The following is a 26,660-nucleotide window of genomic DNA, read 5'->3' on the forward strand; positions in this document are numbered from 1 at the left end:
TAGGATTGCAGATCTTCGTCGCCTTCTCCCTTGAAATAATAGTCTTCGTCCCCCTGTTCTTTGACTGGTTCAGGCGTTTTCGGCGGTTCGGCTTCCTTGTCATCTCTTTCAATGTCGAGCGCGGGTTTCGGCAGGATGATGTATTGGCTCATATTCTCATCAAAGTCCTTTTTCCGCTGCTGGATGCTCTCCATTTCGGCCTCGAGCCTCCTCCCCTTCTTCCTCTCCATCTCGGCGGCATGTTGGGCGTCGAGGGTGGGAGCGCCTCTCTTGGGGCCGTCGACGACTAGGTCGCCCCTTTTTTTCTTGGTGCTGAGGTGTGCTTTTCCGAGGGCACGATCTTTGTTTTTCGAGGGCTTTCGCCGGTTGGGAGTACTTTTCGAAGGGTTCTCTCGGCTGACTGTCCTTGGTTGCTGTTGCCTTCGTCAAGTGTTTCAGCGGCAATGCTCCCTTCGAGGACTTCGTTTCATTTCTACGAGTGTCGCTCAGGGCTTTAGCTTCACCCTTTTGAGTGTCGCTTGAGTGTTTAGGTGTCAACGACTCCCTTACCTCCTTCAACGTCTTCTTATGTTCCTCAACGAACGTGCAGTCCTCCGATCCTTCGGCGATGTTGTCCTCCTCTCCACTGGAGAGGCCCAAGTCTCTGAGCGATGGAGGTGGCCCCTGCCCCTCCATGTTGTGGTTCTCCCTTCTCTGCCTCTCCTTTACTCTGAGGGTCTTGGGTGTAAGCACCGAGCACAAGTTGCAGTAGTCGAGCGGCAGGTAGAGGTTACAGACTGGATGCTGGTCCTTCTGGGCGTATTTGTGGTGGCAATTGAGCAAAACTTGAATGGTATTTTGTACATCCTGCGCTCAGGGAGCCCCCTGCGAGCGTGTTCTCCGTAGAACGTCGAGATCTTGGTCGTATACCTTCTCCCTCGGCGTTCCGGTTTCCTGACCTGTAGTCCGGTGTAGTTGAAAACTTGATTTTCTATGATTTTTCTTTAGAAAATAAGAGGAAAAACAAGAATAGCACAAAACAAGAAAAAAGAATCTGAAGATGGCAGCCAAAGGTGGGAGCTTCCGGAGGAAGCACGTCGACGTCACGAAGGACGTCACGAAGGACACCAAATGGTGCTATGTCGATGCCCACCTGGGCGACAAGAAAAAGAAAGAAAAAAAAGACTACAATTCCGGCCCCAACCACTAGATGGTGGAATAATGCACAGCATAGTGAATCCAGAAATATTCACGCTGCAAAAATTATATGAATGTACTTAATACATGCATACATATGATTAAGACAAACATAAAATATGAATACATGTATAAGAATGTAAACATTATACCAGTAATGTGTGCTCATTGCACCATAGGTATTCAGTATAAATATTATATTCACAACTATATTTATATATTCAAATTGGAGCTCAATTATAATACACACATTATATACACAGACAATACATAACAGGTTAGTGTGTAAGTTTGTCCTATATTGCCATGGAGGATTTTTTTTAACACGCTAAGCCACTAGTTTGAAGGCCTGATGGTTTATAAATATCACCCGAATCCGGGGACGACAATAAAGGACTATGACAAATGGGTGACTAGTTATGCATTTTTTAGATTACATGATTTATTCATTGGTGTTAGTACTCTTTAGAAAGATTTGGAGTAGCTGAGAGCATCCCCTTTTCTTTGTTAGTGTTCAATGTTTACCTGAGACAGAGAGTGCATCTGTCAATGCTTTGAGAAATGTGGGGTTTTCCTTATGGAATAAAAAATGGGGTAGTATTTCAAAGAGTGTTTTCATGAAACAACGTGTATTTTTAGAAGAGTATTTTGAAATGAGAAGCAGCAATGCGAGGAAATAAAAAGATGTAGTCTAAAATGTTACTTATCCAGTATGCATCTGTTCTTGGCATGTAGAGCTGTAGAGTCACATGCTATGCAGAAGTCTGCCATCTAGTGTTGGGCCCTGACATTTGCACTTTGTTTTTGTTCGAAGAAGTCTTTTCCAGTCACGAGGTAGGCGACTGCTCCTTTCGGTGATTGTGCGCATGGGCATCGACTCCATTGTTAGATTGTTTTCCCGGAGAGAGTGAGAATGGAGTTAGTAAAAGTAGAATAGAGGTGTCCATGTCTAAGTATCTAATTAAGATAGTACTGGAGCAGGTACAGGTAACCGGGGAGGTGGATGGGCGCATGTGACTATACAGCTCTACATGCCAAGAACAGATGCATTCTGGGTAAGTAGCATTTTCTGTTCGAGGCATGTGAGCTGTAGATCACATGCTCTGCATAGACTATACAGCAGTACTCTCCCAAAGCGGTGGCTAACCTGTATCTGTTGCAGTAGTGTGAAATAATGTCCGTAAAACTGTCTGTCCTAAATTAGCTTTTTGTCTGGCTAACACATCTACACAATAGTGTTTTGTGAATGTGTGTGTGTTGTAGACCATGTTGCAGCTTTACAGATGTCAGCTATGGGAATATTTCCTAAGAAAGCCATAGAAGCCCTCAGTTTGCGAGTGAAATGCGCTCTAGGGGGAATTGGTAAAGTTCTCTTTGCTTTAGCATAACATGTTTGAATACATTTGACTATCCACAGTGCAATACCTGATTTGGAAATGGGATTGCCTTTGTGTGGTGGAGCAGAAGCGACAAAAAGTTTAGTGCTACGAAAAGGTTTTGTCCATTCCATGTAATACAGTAATGCTCTTTTAACATCTAAAGTGTGTAGAGCACGTTCTGACACAGAATCTGGTTGAGGAAAGAACACAGGCAACTCAACTGATTGGTTGATGAGGAAGGCAGAAACCACTTTAGATAGAAATTTAGGATTAGTATGAAGAACCACTGTTTTGGTGTAGCTGTAAAAATGGCTCTTCTATGGTTAATGCTTGAAGCTCACCCACTCCCCTGAGTGATGTGATGGCAATGAGGAAAGCAACTTTCCAAGTGAGAAATTGTAGTTCACATTTATATAAAGATTTGAAGGGTGGACCCATTAGCCTGGTAAGGACAATACTGAGATTCCACACTGGGGCAGTTGGAAGTCCTGGAGGAATAACTCTTGAGTCTTTCCATAAAGGCCTTAATAACAGGCATTCTGGAAAGGAACAGGTGTTGCATATTTTGAAGCTAAGCGGATATTGCAGCAAGATGTAAGGGTATAGATGTGTACGCTAAATTTGAATGTTGTAAATGTAGTAGATGACACATGATATTTTGAATGGAAGCATCAAGTGGGTTAATATGGTTAATATGGTTGTTATTACAATAAATAACAAACCGCTTCCATTTTGCTGCATAGCAAGCTCTTGTAGTAGGTCTTCTGGCCTCTTTAATGATATTCATACAGTCTGGGGGAAGATTCAGATAACCAAACTATGATTTCAGGTGCCAGATCGCAAAGTTGAGAGGTTTGGGATCTGGATGTCTCCATGGCTCTGTGTGATGAGACTGGGTGTGAGATGTAGTTTTTGATGAGGAACTATTGAAAGTTCTAACCAGGGCTGGCGAACCCAAGTTGGAACTACCAAGATTAGTGTGAGGGATGTTTGCCTGAGTTCCGAACCACTAGTGGAATGAGTGGGAGAGGCGGAAAAGCGTAAGCAAATATCCCTGACCAGTTCATCCATAGACCATTGCCTTTGGATAATGGGTGGGGATACCTGGAGGCGAAGCTTGGGCATTTTGCGTTTAGGTGCGTGGCGAACAGGTCTATGTCTGAAAAACCCCACATCTGAAAGAACCGGAGGAGAACTTGGGTGTGAAGTTCCCACTTGTGGACCTGTTGTCTGTGTCTGCTGAGAAGATCTGAAACTTGATTCTTTACTCCTGGGAGGTGTTCCGCCAGAAGATGCATTTTTTGATGAATGGCCCATCTCCAAATGTCTTGTGCAAGGTGTGACAGTTGGACAGTGTGTGTCCCTCCTTGTTTCTGTATAAAGGACGTTGCTGTCATTTTATCTGTACGTATCAGGACAGCATTGCCTACCAGGTGAATCTGGAAGGCTTTGAGCGCTAGAAAGATTGCTAGCAGCTCTAGATGATTTATGTGAAGCTGCTTTTTCTTCTGACTCCATTATCCCTGAATTGTGCGAGTCTTGAGATGAGTTTCCTCACCAGTGAGCAATGCGTCTGCTGTTAGCACTGTCTGTGGAACTGGGTCGATGAAAGGCCGCCCTTTTGAAAGGTTCTGTGGATTCCACCACTGTACAGAGCGATGAGTGCTGCCATCCAACAACACTAGATCTGTCAATCGACCCTGAGACTGATTCCACTGGCGCGCTTAACTTTCTTGAAGGGGACACATATGAAGTCTTGCATAAGGAACTATCATGATGCAAGATGCCATAATTCCCAGTAGTTGCATGAATACCCGAGCTGGTAGTGAGTGAATTGGTTGAAATTTGGAAATGAGAGCCTGAATATTGTGGATTCTGGCTGGACTGGGACAAGCTAGAGCTTTTTAAGTATCTACAGTGGCCCCCAAGTACGTTTGTGTATTGGAGGGTTGAAGAAGGGACTTTGACAGATTGACTTCAAAGCCGAGGTGGTGTAGTAAGTGTACGGTTCTTTGAGTGTGCTGTAGACACTTTGTGAGAGAGCTGGCTTTGATGAGCCAGTCGTCTAAATATGGGAAGACGTGAACATGTTGTCTTCGCAGATGTGCAGCGACTACTGCCAGACATTTGGTAAATACTCTGGGAGCAGTAGTTACTCCGAATGGGAGCACTTTGAATTGATAATGTTATCCCGCTATTACAACCCTGAGGTATTTGCGATGACCGGGGTGTATTGGAATATGGAAGTAGGTGTTCTTTAAGTCCAGAGTGGACATAAAGGCGCCTTGTTGTAATAAAGGAAGTACCTGTTGGAGAGTGACCATATGGAAGTGATCTGTTTGTATGTATAGGTCTAACATAGGCCTGAGAGAACAGTCCTTTTTGGGAATTAGAAAATAGAGAGAGTATACCCCTGTCTCCTGATTCTGTAGTGGGACTGGTTCTATAGCTCCTTTTTCCAGAAGAGATTGGACCTCTTGTTTTAGTAGGTGTAGATGTTCTGCAGATAGTTTGTGTGGTGGAATGTTTGGAGGGTTGCTGGTAAGCTCCAGGAAGTAACCAGATTAGATAATTTGTAAAACCCATTTGTCTGATGCGATTGAATTCCAGACTGGAACAAATTGAGTACGACGTCCCCCGACAGGTGTTGAATGATCGGGAGGAAGAGGTAACAAGTCACTGCTTCTTTGTGGCCGGGGAAGTACGGGGTGTATTACCTCTTCCTCTTCCTTTGCCATTGTTTCCCCGAAATCCACCTCAAAAATAACCCCTGGTATAGGGCGATTGACTGTTGCTTCTATATGAGGTAGAGGACCGGTCAGTAGGTATGGACTTTGAGCCTCCCCTGTAAAAGGATCGGTGAAATAAGCCAAGGTTAGATGGTGTTTGTCGCGCTCCCATAGACTTTGCTACCTCAGTGTCCTTCTTCATTTTTTCTAATGACGTGTCCACTGCAGGACCAAATACATGCTCCTTATTAAAGGGTGAATTTAAAATAGATGCTCGAACCTCCGGCTTAAAACCTGATATTCTAAGCCATGCGTGGCGTCTGAGAAGGATGCTGGTGTTAATAGCACGTGAAGCTGCATCTGCTGCATCTAGTGCACACCTGATTGAAATATTGGAAATAAGCTTCCCTGCCTGGATGAGGTCATGAGCCTTGGATTTATGCTCATCGGGTAAGTATTGCATCAGTTGCTCTAGCTCATCATAATGAGCTCTATCACACCTTTCTAAGATTGCTTGCTAAGATTGCTACGTACCAATGATTGGCTGCATGGGCTGCTACTCTTTTGCCTGAGGCATCTATTAACTTGGACTTTTTATCGGGAGGCATAACGTCTCCTGTTGACTGAGAATTAGCTTGCTTACGAGCATTTGATACCACCAACGAATCTAGTGGAGCCTAACCCCTAATGAAAATTGGGTCTGTAGGTGCCGCTTTGTATTTCTTATCCACTCTAGGTGTGAGCACACTAGCTCGCACTGGATCTTTGAATACCTCATCTGCATGTTTTAACATACCTTTGAGCATAGGTAGTGTATGTATTGACTTTTGTGATGCACTTAGTGTCACAAAAAGTAAATCTTCCTCAAGAGGTTTCTTATGGAGTTGCACTCTGTGATACTGTGAAGCTCTATTAAGCAACTGAGTAACCCCCACATTATCATCTGAGTAGAAGACCTAGATGGGTATAGGTCTGGATCTTTGTCATTATTAGGATCAGTTTTATAGTCGACACAGGGGTCTTGAGTATCATCTTGTGGCACATGTGTGTTCTCATCTAGATCCTCATCCCTCGCATCCTGATGATTTGGAGATTGTGGCTGAGGGGAATTTGTGGGTGTTATTAGAAGGTTAGGATCAATAGTTGGAGAGGGTGAGTAAGATAAAAGAGGTGGAGGAGAAATATTAGTTCCCATATTCCTTTTCTTTAAAGGGATATGGTACAATTCCTCAAATTCTGGCCTCCTTTTCTCTGGCAGCTTTGCATAAAGGTGTCTAGTTTTAGGGTTGATAACCAGTTCCTTTTGACTGGGGTCAGTGTTACTAGGCAGAACTTCCAAACAAGGCTCCTTGGATGGAGGAAGAGCGGTGTTGTCCTTTGGCGCCAGAATTTTCGGCATCAAAGATTTCAGAGCCGAAGATTTCGGAACCGAGAATTTGGGTTCCGATGATTTCGGTGCCAAAGACTTTAAAGGCAGATTTGGCTTGTCTTTCGGTGCCGAAGTCTTAGGTTTAGTCCTCGAAGGACGACTTGATCCTGAGCCGGAGGGCTTTGTAACCTGTTTCGGTGCCATGTCCGAAGGCGGGGCTTTCGAAAGCTTATCTCGGTGCCGACCTTTGTCCGAAGGGGGAGGAGGGATGGAGCCTTTTTTTGGGGTAGTTTTTGAGGCAGAGGAGTATCTTTACTCATGGTACGCTGACCGGGTGCGATTTCTTCCTCGATGCCGGAGTCTTCCTCAGACACATACATTTGCTCTTCCTCCTCTGCCTCGGCTACATCTCGTGACGTCGAACCAGACAGTCATGGAGAGTTTTCTTTGATCGGAACGATTGGCAGGCTTCGCAGTTGGCTTCGTGGTGTTCAGGTGATAAACACAAATTGCACACGTCGTGGAGATCGGTGCGGGGGTACTTAGATTGGCACCGGGAGCAGATTTGGAATTGAGTCAGTTCCATTGACTGCAAACTCTGTTGACGCAGCTAGGCCAAAGGCCTTGCATGAGATTTTCCGATCAAAGATTTTCGAAATGGAAACAATACGCGACGACATGAATATACGATCGATAAACAATACAGTTGTGGGTAGTGGATTGCACACAGAAGGAAAAACATGAACGGTGTCAAACTGGAGCGCAGCAATTCACATACGAACCCGATGGCGGAAAAAGAAAATCTAACAATGGAGTCGATGCCCATGCGCATTATCACAGAAAGGAGGAGTCACCTACCTCGTGACTGGAAAAGACTGCTTCGAACAAAAACTAAGTGCAAACGTCCGGGCCCAATACTGGATGGCATACTTATGCACAGCATGTGATCTACAGCTCACATGCCTCACACCATGCTTTTCTTTTGCAGTACGTTGACAGCATAGAGCAGGGATAACAAGACTGAACACTGGAAAATAAAGTGTAGTGTGGGACAGTGTTTTTACCGATTTACAACAGGACTCTGCTTTTGAAATGATTAATTTAAATGCACTGGGAGGGTTCGCTGGTACTTGCTTCCATAGAGTATGGATCTGCAAGAGCAGGTATGTTGTGTGATTAATGTTCTTAGAGGAGCACTGTCACTGTAGAGGCATTTGTAACAGCAGTGAAGAAAGAAGAAATGCCATGTTAACCATCAGTTAAAATAATTATTGGTTTAGGACAGCAGAATGTCCAGTAAATGAAGATACATTTGTGCAGCAGATGTGCACAGTGTGATATGCTATTTATTACCAATTTTGAACATGGTGGGTCCACGACTCACAGGAGAGAATGCCTCGAGGGGGTCATGGTGCCCTTCACCTTCATTAAAAAATGGTAATAAATATCACATTGTTCCCTGCACATCTATACATTTGGTTTATGCCATGGCGCTTATGTATATTTGTTTAAAAAAAAAAAAATTAACCAGGATACAAGGGTTTAAGTGTGTTTAGTGAGGCAAAATCACGTTGAAGAGCCCCGGGGCCTATTAGAAGAGTTGTTGCCCTGTGTAAATGTGCTGCATCATGCAATTTGTAAGGAAGGAAACTGTTTTTCTCAGGTTAATTTTGTGATACTGTGTTAATAAACGTGTGTTTATTAGCGCAATTTCTCTACATAACATTTTATTGTGCCATGTTTATTTTTACTGATTTGCGTGTCCTTTTAGCATGCTTCTGTCTTATCTTTTAACCTTGGACACCTTCCGATTTAATTTTAACATGGAGTCTTCCAAAGAAGTATTGGTGTCTAATCACAGCAGGGATGCCACAGAATTTCATCTCAACTGACATGCATAAAATCAAATGTATAGCATCTTTAAAAAATATGCTGAAGAAAGTCACGTAGAACAGTTACAAATACAGTTTTCAATGCATATTACCTGAATACACTTTCCTTTTACATTAAGGTCCTTGTATCCAATAGGCTTTTTGCTTTTATTTTCATTTTGGCAATTCATAATCCATCTCCATCCATGATTTCTCCTATGAGCAAGGATGCAAAATGAATAGATCCGTACGGAAAAAAGTGTAACTCCGAGAGTTCACTGCACTTCTTCCAATCCAATGCAGCAGCTATCCACGTGGGCTGCCACCACAAACCGCGCGAGAGGCTGTAGATTTCACACAAAAAAACTCCCACCAAAGACAAAAGCTTATGTTACATCTTAAAGATAAACAACTAAACTTTCAGTGTATTTTGGAGCTGAGCTACACAGCCTGCAGTGGGTTTGCATGTGTGTATTTCTGTGAGATGGTACGCATGGCTGCACTTTTCTTACCTTTCCTTAGAGATTCAGAAGGTGGTCATGAGTAGCTTTTTGCAGCATCTACTTACAGAAAACTGACAACCTATAAATCAGAGATGTAACTGCTCGTACTTGGCGCTAATTTGAATGGAAGATTTCAACACCTCCTCATCCTCCTCAGTACCAGGCAGGGCAAGAGGCTTTCGTGGATTTCTGTGGTTTTCATTTTGCTGAAACAGCATAGATTGGTCTGCTACTGGTTAGAGACAAAAGCAGAAGTTCACAGGGGTTTTCTTAGCTGCTGGCACCGCCAACCTGTAAATAAATCAGACCTGGCCACCATCTGCTGGCAGAAAAAAGCCACCACTCCCTCACAAGGAGTGGGTCTAAGTTACCTGAAGGCTTGAAAAAACATCTCACAGGATCTCCACTGGTATATGGTGGAAGTGTTCAGTCCTCTCTCCCTCTGCCTTCTTCTGCCATCAAGGACATCCATCTGCCTGGAGCTCTACTCACCAAAATCTTATACAGCCAGTACCTCTGTTGGAAATCAACCATGGTTTCTCCTCCCGCTTCTCTGAAGGTAGACTAGAGGCTTGGAGTTTTGCTTACCATTGTCGGGATAATTCTTCTTAAAAGAAATCCTTTCAAATCTTTAAAAGAACTCAAGACATTCCAGAAGATGTGCATAGTTTGTGCTATCTATCTCCAAGATGCTCACTCCAAAATCTCTGCTGTTCAGACTCAAGCGAAGTTTGCCTTAGGGGAGGAATATTTCTCATATTTCTGTACCAGGAAAAAAAATGAAATAAGGAGAGAAACTTTAAATATATTTGTGCATAGGTTGTAGAAGACATTTATTGACAATTGGTCTTTTTTCCAATTGTTTGGATGTCTCTTGGAAGTTGGTGTTGAGGTCATGAGCCCAAACCTCGCTGCTAGATCATTTAAAAGCCCCGTTTCAAGCACTTTTCACGAATACTCTATGTCTGGACTTAAAACAACAATTAAACCAGTCCCAGAAGATCAAGGTCAAGTACTAGCAAAATACCATCACATTACTTTCCACCGAGCTAAGAACAGAACAAAGAACATCACTGGAAACTGAAGCTTTCAGTGCAAGAGGCTTAGTTCAGGCCGGAGGGTTTCAATGGGAAACACATCCTACTTTGTAACTGCTGCTACAGCCCAGCATTTCAGGCTTTAGCCTTTTTCTAATTTACACATACTCTAAATTTCCAATAACTGCAGTTTCTCAAATCTGTGTTCAGCATCGGAGTAGCATCAACCAAGGGTGGTGATCAAGTACTCGCAGTGCCGCTGGTTATCAGTAGCTGACTAACCACCAATCAGTTCTATATGGGACTGAATTACACAGCCCACCAAAGCAACCACAAGGATGCATGTTACACTGAATGTAACTCTTGAATGTGCAAACATCTATTTCTGTGTAGTCGTGCCCAAGTTGCACTTGATATTGTTACAGAGGCGACTACCAGAAGAGGTGCACTTCTCTGATCTAGCAAAAAGGATGTAGGCTTTATAGTCGGCTCCCGAGCACTTTTGATCCTTCACATCGTTTCAAATAGGCTTTGGTCTACTGGCCCACGAGTGTTCTGGCAGCCACCGCAGGCTGTGCAGAGCCACACTTCAGTAATGCTATATTATGGGACTGGTATGTGCTGTCCCTATGGCACCACTGACAGGTGGGCTTAAGAGTCAATGTAGGTATTTCAACAAAACCATTGACGATTGGAAAAGGCTCAAAGTCGCCTTTTTTAAAGTCGTGGAATGTGAAAGAGGATGAGAAGCGATCTTCAAAAATCACTAGCAGAAATCAAGCGGAGAAATTTCCATCATGAGTGACGCATCTGATTAGGAGTAAGGAGCGACATTAGGCTTCTGCCTATTCAGAAAACAAACTTGACTCCTTCAGGATACTGCTTCATACCCCCTGAAGGACTAAATGTATTTACATCTCTGTTGAGCAAAAACATGTTTACTCTTCAAATGCACAACACACTTTTCACTTGTGGCCCCTCGCTAGACAAATGTGACAATGGGACTCTCGCTCTCCCAGTTATTCTTCCTCCAGAAAGTTATAACAACCAGCTACACACCATTGGCTTAGGTCCCTCACAAGTGAGAGTTGAGCAGGCTGGTCTTCCACAGCCGTTTAGAGCTTCATCTCCAAGCAGAAAGCCAAGTTCATGAACGATGAGCGAGAATCTGTTTCTTTTGGGATGCTTTGCTTCTAGATTGGAGGGGCACTTTTTCAAGCCTTCACTCTTCTACTTGAGTCGAAATGTAAATTGCAGAGTAGTTTAGGTGACCTTGGTGGCAGTTTTTTGTCACGTCCCAGTATGTTTTTGACCCTGGTGGAAGATTACATAAAGGCTACTTTTTGTCTGTCAGAGGGGAACTCCACTCAACAGGACAGCTTTTCTCTCATCTTGGCAGCTTTTCTCTCACCTTGGCCCCAAACAGCTGTACTTGACAGCCCATTTCCTGAAGGCTTAGTTTACGGTTTCCTTTAGTCATCTCAGGCAATTCAGCCATCCGTCAAGCAGCCGGGAAGCTGTCTACCACAGAATATATAAATGCACATGGCATAAATTCTGTTGGTGGGCTAAGATGATCAACTTTTGTGCTTGTTATCTAGATTACAATTCCCATTTCTGACTCACCTGGGCAGGTCTGCTATCCAGGAACACTCCTCATCCAGTCACTGTCTAACAACACCGTGAACTCGGAAGAGAATGTTTTTACCTATGGAAAGTGGTTGTTAATCAGCGTTTTAAAGAGCTCCTCTAATTATTCCTTGTCATTTCCATCTGTTTGGAATTTAAATGTTCTTTTTTAGGCTTAGGCTCTTAAGCCAACTATTATATAGCTACCAATGGCAAACCTCAAGACAAAGAAGGCCTTATCAAAATCCCTTTATCCAAGGTTGGCTGGTTTCCAGAAAAAAAACGATTCCCCCTTTCTTCATTTCAAAACCATTACTTGGAAGCAGGGATTTTGGTTTGTGAGAGTGCCTTGTATTCTGGAGTTTTATGCAATAAGTGTGATAACTTTGGCAGAGGAATGCGGATGGTTACAGTGAGACCATGAACGTACCACTTGCCCATAAACATTACCTGTACAGTAGCTGCAGAGGCTAATCACTGTCATTTGGGATGTCGGCTCCACCTAAATTTAAAAATAAAACCCCTAAAAAAATAAGTGTTTAAATTTGAGGAAATATCAGCTGCTGCTCACCATCCACCTTTGGCTGATGTCTCAAAATAGAGACGATAGGACTGAAGTATGGAGAGCACTTGGGTGCAAGAAGAACTAGAGGCTGAGAGTGGCTGCAAGTATCCACTGGATTCCATTTTCTAAATTATTTTTAATTTGTGCAAAATTTGCTCTATTACACTGCCCGGTAGACATAATGTCTTGGAGAGGAGATCTAAGAAACATGAGTAGATGGGTCTCTATAGGAAACAAGAACTAATACTAACTGAAAGGCTCCTGAGGTCTTTCCTTACTGGAGACCAGTTAACTTACACTTTGACAGGCTCCTTAGCTGTCTCTTCATCCGTTTCACAGCTCCCTTCCGGAACGTCTGCTTCTTTCTTGGTCTGTTTCGTGCCAACTGGCACTGCCTGTTTCAACTTTTTCTGCAAAGTGGAAATACAAAAGTTAATGTTTATGTTTAATAGATGCCTTCTTTGTGGGTGTCTCACCTTCACAGGTTCGACAATCGTTTGTACACATAATGATGTAATATATTCTAGCAAGCAGAACATTATTCTAGTTTTAATTAGATCTAGAAACATTGCTAATTAAAAAAAAAATGGTATGTCATTCAAGGTTTTTAAGCGTTGAAGGCTAAAATTGTAACCAACATGGGTAAGCTTGAGTTTCTGTCCTCAGAATATAAACAGGCTGGCCCCATGTAAATTAAAACCACTGCCAACAACATAGAATTCTATATATCTACAGTAGACAATACTACTAATAACAAGCAGAAACCAAAATGGGCGCTCAAGGAGTAAGAATGGGTTCAGAATCTCAATGAAGGACGCGATTAGCAGGTAAAGCAATCCGAAATTTCAGCAAATCTTAAATGACGTCCAACAGTAAATATTTACTGAATATATAGTTTCCAAGGTGCCAGCATTACCGTAATCCAAGATTGAGACTACTTGCGGCACTGTGTAAAAGTCCATATTATTCAAACTCTACAAGATGAAGTAGACAAAGCGCAAATCCACATGCCATTTTACATCCTATTTCTTCTGGCATGATTCCAATGGAGTCCAACCGGATAGTCCATAGTCCATGCTGACGAAGCAGAACTTTTGGTTTATATCCATCAAACCTCTACTTCTTCATTAGTTGGAAGTCCACAAGCCAAGAATTCAGTCCAGCAAATAGTTCAGTTAGTAAAGCCTCAAGCATAAAGGGCACCATTAAATGCTGACACACAGTACTTTGGAAACCAAGTGTTTAATTTCTCTATGTCCTATATCACCATGGCCTTATTAAAAAACGAAGTTAAAGGACACATCCTGAGCCATGACTAATGCCGCAGGCACGGGCACTGTTTAGGGCCAGCGATTAGATCACTGAAATACCAACCACTAATGCAGGCAAGTTATTTTAGTTAACCGCCCACACAACGACTGTTGCAATAGTTTGAGGTATATCGAAGATATGTCAGACCTAATGCATGAAAAATGTGCAACTTTGGTTAAGGACCTTCTGCAGCTCAAACGTCAATACCAATAAATTATAGCCGAAGAAGCAGTCAATTTTGTATTGAGGATTCACTTTAGACTCTGACAAAAAGGTAGCTTATCCGCCCAAGTCCTATATCCAAAGGAGGAAGAAGTGTATTCTACATTTTGTTTGCAGCAGCAATCATAGCAACAAAGTCACTTAAACAAACGCCACATCTGTGGACTCGCTAGACAGCTTAATCTCTAAATCCTGCACAATATTAAATTAAAACCCAAATGCAAAAATGTCTTCTGGTGTGAAGCTAGGTGATTTCCCTAGCCAAACACGCAGTGACCACTGTGCAGCTCCATGACGCATCACACACTCAGCACGAGACCAAAAGAAGAAGAAAAGAACGGATGGAGGGTCGTCAGTTGTTTTAACTGCTGGATATATTTTTAAAGACTTGTACATGGCCTCGCAAGGTACAATACTTTGTCAAACTCAAAGAAAAGTATAATTAAAAGACAAGGGAAACATTTTTATAGCAAAGTTTTGAATTCTAAAATCAGGTTAGACTCATATAAAAGCAGAATCAAATGAGTGGAACGAGGCCCAAATAGGCATTTTATTGGATGTAAAACTTTACATTGATAGACAGCACTCAGAGCGAATGTCTATATATTAAATCTGATGAACCGACAAGGAATAGCACTGCTTCGTGCAGCACAGATGCGTTACTGTACAAAGGGAACAGACTAAGTCTATTAAGCAAAAGAATCTTAAATAAATGTGTATGCAGAGAAAATATGGTCCATGGCCAGCACAAAAAGCAAACCTTATCAAATAATTTTATTTCAGCGGCTAAGACTGAAATCCAATCTTGAATTAAAAAGAGAATACTGTACAGAAAACGCCGCCAGTTAAAGCAAGGCGCAAAACTTGTCATCAGTGGCAGTAAGTGACGTCCTCCGTCTGCACTCAATACAGAGTCCTCCACAATCAATCCAATTAAGTAATTGGAATCTATCAAGTAACAGTTCATTCATTTTCCTTTTTCAAGTGGAGCCTTTCAATTTCAAACTGATGAGCTTAGAATGTACAGAAAACATATTCCGTTTTCATCTTCACAATATTGACAAGTTGGTTTCGAAGAAACGAATCAATTTCTGCAACACAAGCGTTTGGTAGTCATAATACGCTCTTATTAAAACTTTACAAAGATCAGCAATCCTGCAGGCATTATCTACAAATTCTGATGAAGGTAACATATCACCAATAGTACAATCAGTCAAGGTAAGCTGTTTTAAAATAAATAAACAAAGAACGTAAATTTTAAAGTACTGCTATTTCATCCATATTCTCAGTCTGCGGACTATGCTCAAACTTAAAATCAGATACGGAGATTGTATGGTAGCTGTGAAATGTAGGAGATAGCAACAAGTACTGCGGTCCTTAAATGTCCATATGTTCCAATTCACTGGTGAGCGTGCGTTGATCGTAAACCAAATTGCCATCCAAAAATCCAGGTCAACGGTTTAGGAATTGTTGATCTTTTTATATCTCGCCCTTGGTCAAAAACTCTTCCTTCAGATGAAAAGTTTATTTCTCGTTTCACTTCCTCACCAGGTAAGAAGAAATGCTCATGAAACTGCGCAGCAATGGTGGACGTTTATGTAGAACTCGAACAGCAAGTGGTAGACTGCATGTAGGATCAATGTTTTGTGGTAAGTAAACATCATTGCTAAATTACCAAATTCAGATAAGTAAAAGGTAAGTCAATGAGGAAAAAAAGGTTTTGCATGTGTTGAGTAAGACAGGCAAGAAAGACACCAAAATTCCAATACACATGAAATGTAACATATTCCAGTATTAATTATCAATAAGGTCACTGCCCAATAAGGTTAACAAAATAAGAATTACAATAAGAACACATCTATGAAGTGTAATGTATCACACACGATTTACAGTTAAATTGCAATTGCAACTTGTTCTCTCTTTGTCCTCAAAATTTCAAAAGAGTGAGCTCAAGAGCCTCGTTCCCAATGACCAGAAACTAAAGGGAGGAAATGGAGAAACGACCAAGCTTTAGTTTTTTTTCATATAACATTTTATCTATAGCCCAGACCAAACAAGCCTGTCATGATATCTATTCTGACTTGTGTTTCATAATTGTTGAATGCACTTACGCGAAGCCCTGTTTCTAATACACCCTGTAAAGGGTAGGCATGAAGTTCACTTTGTGCGTCAATGGAGCCTGCAAAACCATTTCAAACGGATTGTATGTGCTCCCTGGGTTTGATGTCCAGGAACAGGAATCAGCTTGACCATGAGAACCAACTACACACCTCTGATTAGCTACACACAGAAGACCATAGTAGTCACCGACTTCACAGGACATCAGGCCAAAGTCTCAAGTTTGGGGAAATGGAAAGGATGGACAAAGAGACCAGCACAAAGGTGCCACTTGCATGACCCAGTCACTACCCCTGTCCTTTTCAAGAGCCCTTCCATATTTCACTGCATCCGGACTTAATGAGACACACTACTTTAGCAGCTCCTTGATGTATGGTGCAATACAGTGACATACTGAACGGCAGCTGGGCACGCTGACCAACAACCTGCCACTGCGAGCAAGATCCTAGCCAAATGATAAAGTACCTTTTGAATCACAAGAAGCATGTCTGCCATGGTAAGCTGCTCATCTGCTATACTAAGCACCAACTATATATTATCAACTCACCATGGCAAAGCGAGCAGAAAGATACACTGGCCTCAAACCTGCATAAATATGAAGTAATGTTCACTAATGCTAAACTGTGACAAATACATCACCTGGCACTGCATGAAAGATGCTGCTTGTGCTGGTACAGGATTTACAATTAACGTTCTGTTGGCTGTAATACAATGAATGAGAGAGTACAATGTTGTACTTTGGCACAGAGGTGTTGTTCTACTCTGCACCCAATGTCTGTACTTGGAGCACAATTTTCTGATACACTGTTCCACAACAGAGAAATAGTGTTATGGGGACTGTCACGCTCTATACATCTTTGGGTTCTTTCAGGAGATACTCCATAGGACATTCTCTAGAAACGATGGCTTTTTACAAAATATGAATTTGGGAAAATCCCTCAAAATTCAGCTGCATTTTGTCATGACATTCTTGGGAGAGATTTCATCTGAACGCCTCTTGGAAATCGCACATTCATCTGAATACATTTGGCCAGTAAATGTCTAACGGTGACCCCAAACAATTAAATAAAAATTAATTCAGTGTTCTAGAGATATAAAATCCTTTATTCAACTATCTTTAAATAAGGGAGTGAAACATAATTTTGCATATATGTTAAGACCCACGTATCCACTGTGGAAAACACTTTCAGAGGGAGGACAGGCAAGACATGCTGAAAACCAACCAACTGTTTGCTTAACAAATTATATATGTACTAAATTCAAACAAGGGATTTGGCTATGTTCAAGAGTGAGGCATGTACTATCCTAACTAATCAGCTTTAGAATTAGAACAATTGTTTTCACACCTCTCATAAACATCGTTCTCATCTAATAAGTATGGAAATGTGAAAAAGTGAATTTGCCACATGGAAAATAATAATTTCTGGTAAGTGAGGCTAGATATCAATAACACATTTCAGGAATATATCTAATAATATTGGATTACTATGAGATTACCAACATGCCTGTTGCTGCTTCTATGCATGTCAGCTCACTGAACATTGCAGACAAATGGAGACAACTGCAGAAAGTTCCTTGTACAGACCTTTATGTAATGATGTCAGCAGGCCTCCTATCTGCCAATCTTTTATTTACCACCCCACTAAATATACATTTATATGGAGCAGTTCCATGCATCTGTAGATTACACGCCCAGGAGAAAATCTTCCATTAATGCTCCTTAGGACTACATGCTTGCACGGGCTCTAATAGTGAACTTATTGATCTACTTAGTACCCGATTTATATTCCAAAGACTGAGCTGGAGACCATGCAGAGGAATCGGTCAGGATGGTGATGGTCAAGTTTGGCTAATTCCCCCAAAGGAAAAAAAACAACCTCTTAGTCAAATAACGAGTGCAAGTTTGACATCAATCACACCAGCAACCATGGACAAGAAAATATGTAATGATAAAAGAGAAGAACAATAGTTACTTACCTGTAATCTGTGGTTCTCCAGTATTGGTGTCTTTCATAGATTCACATGCCTGAATCATTCCCCGTCGTCGGAGTGGGAGTCCCACGGTACATAAAAAAGCAATAAAATGCTATAAATATATAGTAATACCAATAGAAATGAACCAGGAAGTAAAACAGCCAATGGTACAGTAGGCAAAAACTTCCCATCTATGACTATCATAGTCATTTTGTATAGTCCAAACTACAGCCAATCAGGCGCCAGCACCCACCAGAATGTTCTCCCCAGAGGCTCAGGCTCTCAGATTTTCTCGCAAGGAGTGAAGGTAAACCATAATAGCCTAGAAAGCCTCTGAGGGGAGGTGGGCGGGTTGCATGTGAATCTATGAAAGACACCAATACTGGAGAACCACAGATTACAGGTAAGTAACTATTGTTCTTCTCCAGTATTAGGGGTGTCTTTCATAGATTCACATGCCTGAATCAGAGTAGCTAGCAGTACATATCTTTGCTGAACAGACGCTCATAACACCCAGCTTGTCAGCTAGTAATGCAAATAACAATGCAAAGTGAATAAACACATATCATATAAAGCATAACATAATGCAATCAAGAAAATATGTGAAAACATAACATAAGAAGCGTCTGACAGCAGAAAACAAGGAGGTGGGAAACAGAGGCTCACCTTAATGAAACAGATTCCGTAGAACAGCTCGACCCACAGAAGTATCAGCCTCGCTGATGGACTCTAGACAGTAATGTCTGGTAAAGGTATGGCGACTCGCCCAAGTCGCCGCCTTGCAGATCTGCTGAAGTGGGACTCCAGCGAATAAGGCCGTAGATGAGGAGACTGCTCTTGTAGAGTGCGCTCTGGGCGCAGATGGTAAAGGTCTCCCAGCCTGTGCATGGCAAAAGGCAATGGCAGCAGATATCCATCTTGCAATAGTCTGTTTTGATACTGCCTGCCCTTTACGAATCGCACCGTAGGTAATGAACAACTGGTCAGAGGTGCGTACAGCAGAAGTTCTTTGTAGATAGAATTTAAGACATCTTCTAATGTCAAGCGAGTGTAAAGCTCTTTCCGCAGGAGTTTGCGGGTCTGGAAAAAATGATTTAAGAACAACAGGTTCGTTCAGATGAAAATCCGAAGGTACTTTAGGAATGTATTTGGGATTTGTGCGAAGTATGACAGAATCGCTAGTGAATTGGAGGAAAGGATGATGAACAGTGAAAGCTTGGATATCACTAACTCTCTTGGCGGATGTTAAGGCTAAAAGCAGTGATACCTTCCACGAAAGATACTTCAAGTCAGCTCGATGGATGGGCTCAAATGGGTGACGCATGAGTTGACCCAGGACCACATTCAGATGCCACAAAGGAGGTGGACGACGTACTGGAGGGAACATTCTAAAGAGGCCTTTAAAGAACTGTTGGATAATTCTTGATGAATACAGAGAATTGGACCCATCCTGTCGATATCTGGATATTGCAGCCAGAAATACCTTCAAAGTAGCGTGGGACAGACCTGTTCGTGCCAACTGCAAGAAAAAAGGAAGAATTTCCTCAGGCTTTGCCAAAAAGGGGTGAACACCTGTTGAACGGCACCAGATACAGAAGCGTTTCCATTTGAGACTGTAAGTCTTGATGGTTGCGGGTGCTCTAGCTTTGGCCAACACCTCTTTACAGTCTGCTGGGATGTTCAAGTGTGCAAACTCATGGTGTTCAGGAGCCAAGCCGCTAATCTCAGCGATGCTGGGTCCGGATGGAAGACTTGACCTTCCTGAACACTGAGCAAGTTCGGGATTGGATGTAACTGAATTGGTTTGCTCTCTGATAGTAGGAGGAGCTCCGTAAACCAATACTGGCGCGGCCATCTGGGCGCGATCAGGATCAGTCGGCAAGGTTCCTTCCTCATCTTCCGCAGAACCCTGGGGACTAACGGAATCGGTGGGAAAGCGTACGCAAACCTCAGGGACCAATCGAGGGAGAATGCATTCCCCAGAGAATTCTTGTGGGGGTGCCAGCTGGCGAAGCTCAGGCATTTGCTGTTGGTACTTGTCGCAAATAGGTCCAGGTCTGGCCAACCCCACTGATGAAAGATGTGGTCCACTGTGTTCTGGTGAAGCTCCCATTCGTGGTTGGTGATTGTGGCCCTGCTGAGTGCATCCGCAAGGACGTTTTCCGTTCCCGGAACATGCACCGCATGCAACTGTACATTGTGGTGAAGAGCCCATGTCCATAATTCCTGCGCCTCTTGAGACAGGAGAAGAGATCGAGTTCCTCCCTGTTTGTTGACGTAGTGCATACTTGTTGTGTTGTCTGTTCTTATCAACACATTGGTGTTCTGAATGATGGCACAAAACGCCTTGAGGGCAAGAAAAATGGCTCTCAGTTCCAAACGATTGATGTGCCACAGTTTCTGTTGCACAGTCCATTTGCCACTGATTGTGAGGCCTTGCAGATGAGCCCCCCAGCCCTCGAGGGATGCATCTGTAGTGATGGTGAGACTTGGTGGTTCTTGAAGGAACGCATGACCCTGACTGAGATGACACCTCTGTGTCCACCACAGAAGAGACTCCTTCATGAGTGGTGTGATTTGAATGAGGTCCTCGAAAGTGCCTGAAACCTGTTGCCACTGCAGGGCTAGTTCCTCCTGCAGCGGCCTCATTTGAAGCCGGCAATTTGGAAGTAATGGAATACAAGCCGATGCCATCCCCAGAAAGGATTTGTATAGTCGGACAGAAACTGACTTTCTTTGCATGAGATCTTGTGCTAGCCGACTTATTTTCATTTGTCTCTCCTTGGAGACGAAAGCTTTGCATTTGTGAGTGTCCAACATTGCTCCTAAGAATGCTATTCTTTGAGACGATTGCATTTGGGATTTGGAGAAATTTATTGTCAGGCCTAGAGACTGAAACAGGTGGAGACACTGGTGAAGGTGACGTTGAACGGTGCCATGAGAATTGGCCTTTATAAGGCAATCGTCCAGATATGGGAAAATTTGTATTCCCTCCAGCCGGAGGTGCGCAGCTACTGGAGCTAAAACCTTCGTAAAAACTCTTGGAGCTGACCGTAGTCCAAAAGGAAGGACTTTGAATTGGTAGTCCCTGCCAGCCACCCTGAAGCGAAGGAATTCCCTGTGGCGAGGTAGGATGGGGATGTGGAAATATGCATCTTGGAGGTCTAGGGTGACCATGCAATCTCCTGCTGTTAAAAGATGCAAAATTTCTTGAAGAGAGAGCATCCGGAACGTCAATTTCCTTAGATATTTGTTTAATGCACGAAGATCGAGGATCGGGCGCCACTCCCCGTTCTTCTTTCTGATCAGGAAGAACCTGGAGTAAAATCCTAGTCCTCTCATCCTCTGAGGAACGCTCTCGATAGCTCCTTTTTGTATCATCATTTTGATTTGGGTAAGAAGCTCCTTCAGGTGAGCTGGAGGCGGGCCCTTTGGCGGTACATTTGGGGGAAATTTTTCGAATTCTAGGGCATGGCCCCTGGCGACAATATCCAGGACCCATTTGTCCGTTGTTATCGACTGCCAATTGGAGTAAAATTTGGAGATTCTTCCGCCAAGTCTTTTGAGAGGGTGGAAAGACGGTGGTGGCAGGTGAAAAATATCATTGTCGCTTGTCCTTGCCGCGGTAGGTAGCCTTACCCCTGTTTGGGGTGTAGTGAGATCTTTTCTGCCCATAAGACTGGTAGCGCTGATTTTGGTAGCGCTGATTACCCTGACGGTATGAGGATTGTTGATGTTGTTGCTGGTATCCACCTCTATTGAAGGACGTTCCTCGTCCTCTCGCTCCTCGAAAGGGCGGCTTGTGAAATTGTAGAGTGCCTAAGGACTTGGCCGTTTCGGTATCCTTCTTGATAGTCTGTAAGGCCTCCTCTACCTTGGGGCCGAATAAATATTCGCCATCAAATGGCATGTCTAGAACTCGGTTTTGTACTTCCTGTCTGAAGGCAGTGGAACGTAACCACCCCTGTCTACGGAGAACCGCAGCCCCTGCTAATTGGCGAAAACCTGTAGATGCCACATCAACAGCTGAATCAATTATCTCTTCAGAGGTCCTTTGACCTTCATTGAGAATCTGGAGTGCTTCCGCCTTGGATGGCTCAGGGAGTAGATCGATAAATTGGTGAGATGTCAGACCACATTTGACGGTCGTAACGACCTAAGATGGCTAATGCGTTGGCAGCACGGACAGTCGTTGCAGCCATGGTGGAAACTCGTTTTCCTATTGAGTCTAGGCGTCTGCCATCTCTATCCGGCGGCGCCGTAACTGCAGAGGACGGATTTCTGGCCCTTTTCTGAGCCGCCTGGACAATTACCGAGTCAAGTTTTGCTTGTCCAATGAGACAGGCAGGCGTCTTGTCTGGAGCTTTATATTTCTTATCAATTCTTGGCAAGACTGGAGGAATGGAAGCCGGCGTTGACATCACCTTAACACCTTCCTTCCAGATGAATTCCACAATGGGTATTGTCCTAATTTGTCGTCTGGGCTGATCTTTAAAATCGTAAAGGAAACATTCTTGTTGAGTATGCTCCATTTTCATATGAAAACGTGCGGTTGCACGCTCCATCAGCAAGTGAAAATTTGCTACATCAACAGGAGGGGAGGCCGACGCAGTCTGAGGAGATGTAGAAGGAGATTGGACCTGATAGTCCTCCCACTCCGATAAATCATCCACTTCTCCTTCTTCCCGTTGGTCGTCATCTTCCGAGGATTGCGGGTCCTCTTCGTGAGCAGGTTGTGGGTGTGAAGGTGGGCACACCGATGGGAGCACGGGTGGAGGCGTTTCCGAAATTGGAGTTGCTTGTCCAGAACCTGCCGATTCCGAAGGTGGAAACCTCCGATAGTAATCGTCCAGCATAAATTGTAAGTTGGATATTAAATCCAAAGGCACTTGAGCAACAGGGGTAGTGACAGGCATCGATACTTCAGCAGGAGAGAGAGGATCCTCATATTCATCATCTTGAAGTTTAATATGTAACTCCGATGGACTAGTGGCTTGTCCAAAAGTATTCTGGACCATCCCATTGTCACTGTCAGAATCCAGTAGTTGGTCTGGGACTTCAGAGGACACCTTGTGAGGTGAAACACGCAGGGGTGAAAGCCTCATTACAGTGTTGCGCAGTTGTTCTGCTGCTTGGCGTGGTGTTAAAAACACCGTCGACGGAGACCACACCTGTAGTGCCGTGCATGAGGATAACTGCGGCGTCGTCGGAGGGTTAACTTCCGATGGATTTGTCGTCGACGGATCACCTCTCGTCGACGGGACACTTTTCGGCAACGAAATAGTCGTCGTCGACGGGACACTCGTCGTCGACGGGAGACCTTTCGTCGACGGGACACTCGTCGTCGACGGGACAGTTTTCGTCGACGGGACACCCATCGTCGACGGGACACTCTTCGTCGACGGGACACTCTTCGTCGACGGGACACTCTTCGTCGACGGGACACTCTTCGTCGACGGGACACTCTTCGTCGACGGGACACCCTTCGTCGACGGGACACTCCTCGTCGACGGGACCGTCTTCGTGGACGAGTCACTCCTCGTCGACGGTGTTATTTTCGTCGACGGCGTAGAGCCTGACGACGAGCTCGTCGACGGAGTCTTTTTCGTCGGCGGTAAAGCCTTTAAAGGCGTCGACGACGAGGCGTCGACGACGGACGTCGACGAAATAGGCCTCACAGAAACAAAAACCATCGTTGGAGATGCCGTAGACGAGGACATAACCATACTAGGTTTAGGAGATGAAAATGTTACCGTAGATGTCACTGAAGTCGTCGTTCTCGTCGACGAGGAAGCTGAAGAAGACTTCACAGGAGGCGGAGATGAATTCTGTGGTAACATCCTGTCAGAAGATAGGGGAAGCTTGAGTTTTTTCCCCTTTGAGGAAGCAGAAGCGCCTTCCATGCCCCTGGAGGTGGGGACAGCCTGAGAAGTGGAAGGTTGATCCAGTCCTTTAGCAGGTGGTTGTTTTTTAGGCAGTTTAGCCTTGGGAGATGACATTCCCTCAGGCGCAGATCTCTTCCTGGAGGCTGAAGTGGAAGCAGAGGTGACACTGCCTACTTCAGAAACAGGATTAGAAGAATCCTTTAGCCTCTTCAACCACAGCAGTAAACGGCCCTCTCTATCTCTGAGAGTCTTCTGAGGCATGGTTCTGCAGATCTTACAATCAGAGGCCTGGTGGTCTGGGTAGAGACAATAGATACACTTTTTGTGTGGATCCTTCTCAAAAAGCCGAGGCTTACCACAGCAGTCACAGGCTCTGAAGAGAGATTTCTTTGAAGACATCCTGAAGAGAAGACACAGATGAAGTAGAAGTTAGAAAAAACTGAGCAGAGCTCAGGGAGACTCCCTTCACACGACGTGCGGTAGAAAATCTGAGAGCCTGAGCCTCTGGGGAAAACATTCTGGTGGGTGCTGGCGCCTGATTGGCTGTAGTTTGGACTATACAAAATGACTATGATAGTCATAGATGGGAAGTTTTTGCCTACTGTACCATTGGCTGTTTTACTTCCTGGTTCATTTCTATTGGTATTACTATATATTTATAGCATTTTATTGCTTTTTTATGTACCGTGGGACTCCCACTCCGACGACGGGGAATGATTCAGGCATGTGAATCTATGAAAGACACCCCTAATACTGGAGAACAAGCATAACGGATAGAGGAAGACAGAGGAGAGGAAGAGGTAACACGTTAGATGAAGAGGTACTGGGGCAGAGGCAAAGCTAGAGGTACTAGGGAAAAAGGAGAGGTTCTAGGGTACAGTCAGGGTGCTGTCGAAATGCATAAGAACGTAGCAAGGGACAAGGTAAATTGGTATATGTGGACATACTAGGGTATAAGAATAATTAGAGGTACTAGACTATAAACGGAGGTAGACAGCTGGGTTAAACACAATCAGTCATTTTGTCGTCAATGCTATAGATCAGGCAAATATATAGATATATATATGTTTTTTAATGGTGCGGGGTGGTGACAGCGTCATTTTGTAGGCATGCGCAATGACCTACTTATTTATTTATTTATTTGAATGTTTTATAGAGCGCGAACTTGACCAGTGAGCGTATCAGAGCGCTTTACAGGTTTCATAGAGTAATACACAACAGACAGTTGACACATGGAAAAACAATACATCAGAGGGTTATACAGAATCAAGGGTCATATGGTAGGCGGGGAGTCAAAGGGGAATGTGCAAAGGAGGGAGGGGATGAAAGCTGTACATAGGAGCAATTTACAGAATAGAAGGTCATACATTAGGGAGGATGTTACAGGGGTGCTTTACGTAAGGGACTGAAAAAGAAAAGAAAACTGTACCACAGTGTACTTTACAGAGTCAAAGATCATACAATAGGCAGGATATCACATGGGTGCTAATTCTCTCGGTGGCTGTGGAGCGGGTTAGCCAAGGAATTTACCCATGAGGAAGGATTTAGCCTCTTTTTTGAAGCGTGCCAGGGAGTGGATACTTCTGATGTTAGGCGGGAAGAAGTTCTATATTCTTGGAGCGGTCCCGGTGAAAGCCCGGTGGTAGATTTCGTTTTCCTTAAAACGTGCAGGCCGGAGTAGGAGGGTATTTGCCGATCGTGAGTTTCTGCTTCCTCCGGATATCACAAGCTTCTGTGCTAGATACGCCGGAGAGTTGGAGCGTAAGGCCTTATGCGTGATGCATGCTATCTTGAAGGGAATCCTCGCCTCGAGGGGAAGCCAGTTCAACACTTTCAGGTGAGGGGTGATGTGATCGAATTTTCTAGAGCCAGTAAGTAGTCTGGCGGCTGCGTTGAGGCAGGCTTTTAAGGGTGCCAGAGAGATCTTGGGTAAACCGGAGAGGGTGGAGCAACCATATTCCAGCCGAGAGATAACTAATGATTGGACTGCTAGTTTTAGGTCGGGAGCAGCTAGAAAGGGTTTCAGTTTCCATAGGTAGCTCAGGTGGAATCTGGCGGATTTGGCCATTGAGTTGATGTGGTTTCTCATGTTTAGGTTGTAATCCAAGGTGATACCCAGTGATTTAGCAGAGTCCACAATGGTCGGGGAACAGTTTAAGGCTGTTATAGCTTTGATCCACGTCTGTATCTCAGAGTTGCTCTTGGGCGGGGAGATTAGAAGGAACTCAGTTTTATTAGCATTGAGTTTGAGTTGGTTTGCAGCGAGTCAGCTTCAGGGCCTCATTCAGGGTGAGGATCTCCGCAAGAGATAAGATTTTTATGTAGATCTGAGTATCATCAGCGTACATATGGAAGGAGATATTTGCAGTGCGAAGGATTTCGGCAAGAGGTTCCAAATAGAGATTAAAAAGGGTGGGGAAAACGTTGATCCTTGAGGGACTCCCATCGTGACCACGGAGGAGGAGGAGAGTTCACCATTGATTAGGAATCTCTGAGATCGATTTTGGAGGTAGGAACTAAACCAATCAAGTACAGTGCCATCTAAGCCCATCCTTAGTTTGAGGCGTTCGAGTAGCATCTCATGGTTGACAGTGTCGAAGGTCGAGGATAGATCAAGGAGGATTAGGAGACAAGTTTTGTCTTGGTCCAGGGCTTGAAGAGCATCATTGACAATGTGGAGAATGGTGGTTTCAGTGCTATGTCCCGGTCGAAAGCCGGATTGGCATTCATCGAGTAGGCGGAAATTGCTGATGTGGTGACTTAGCTGTATGTGAACACATTTTTCAATCACTTTCGCCAAGAGGGGAATGTTGGAGATTGGTCTAAAGTTATCTGGGGAGGCTGGGTCCAGTGATGGCTTTTTCAGAATGGGGAGGACTTGGGCTGCTTTCA

The 26,660-nt window shown here is 43.8% G+C and overlaps 1 protein-coding gene across 14 annotated transcripts in view; it reads right to left on the minus strand.

Moving 5' to 3' along the window:
• The window catches only part of LOC144798493 (uncharacterized), a 181,092-nt gene that overhangs the window by 8,465 nt on the left and 145,967 nt on the right, over positions 1-26,660 (minus strand). For 9 of the 14 annotated variants that reach the window (XM_078669400.1, XM_078669404.1, XM_078669403.1 and 6 more), the window contains exon 18: positions 12,556-12,668. The exons of 3 other annotated variants lie outside the window; for them this stretch is intronic. In XM_078669400.1, coding sequence (XP_078525526.1) covers positions 12,556-12,668 — 113 coding nt within the window. Of the gene's footprint in view, positions 1-12,551; positions 12,669-26,660 lie in introns of those variants that run through there. 2 more of the 14 variants (XM_078669405.1, XM_078669401.1) reach the window with 1 other exon arrangement.

This window comes from Lissotriton helveticus, chromosome 12, assembly GCF_964261635.1.
Source record: "Lissotriton helveticus chromosome 12, aLisHel1.1, whole genome shotgun sequence".
Taxonomy (NCBI): domain Eukaryota; kingdom Metazoa; phylum Chordata; class Amphibia; order Caudata; family Salamandridae; genus Lissotriton; species Lissotriton helveticus.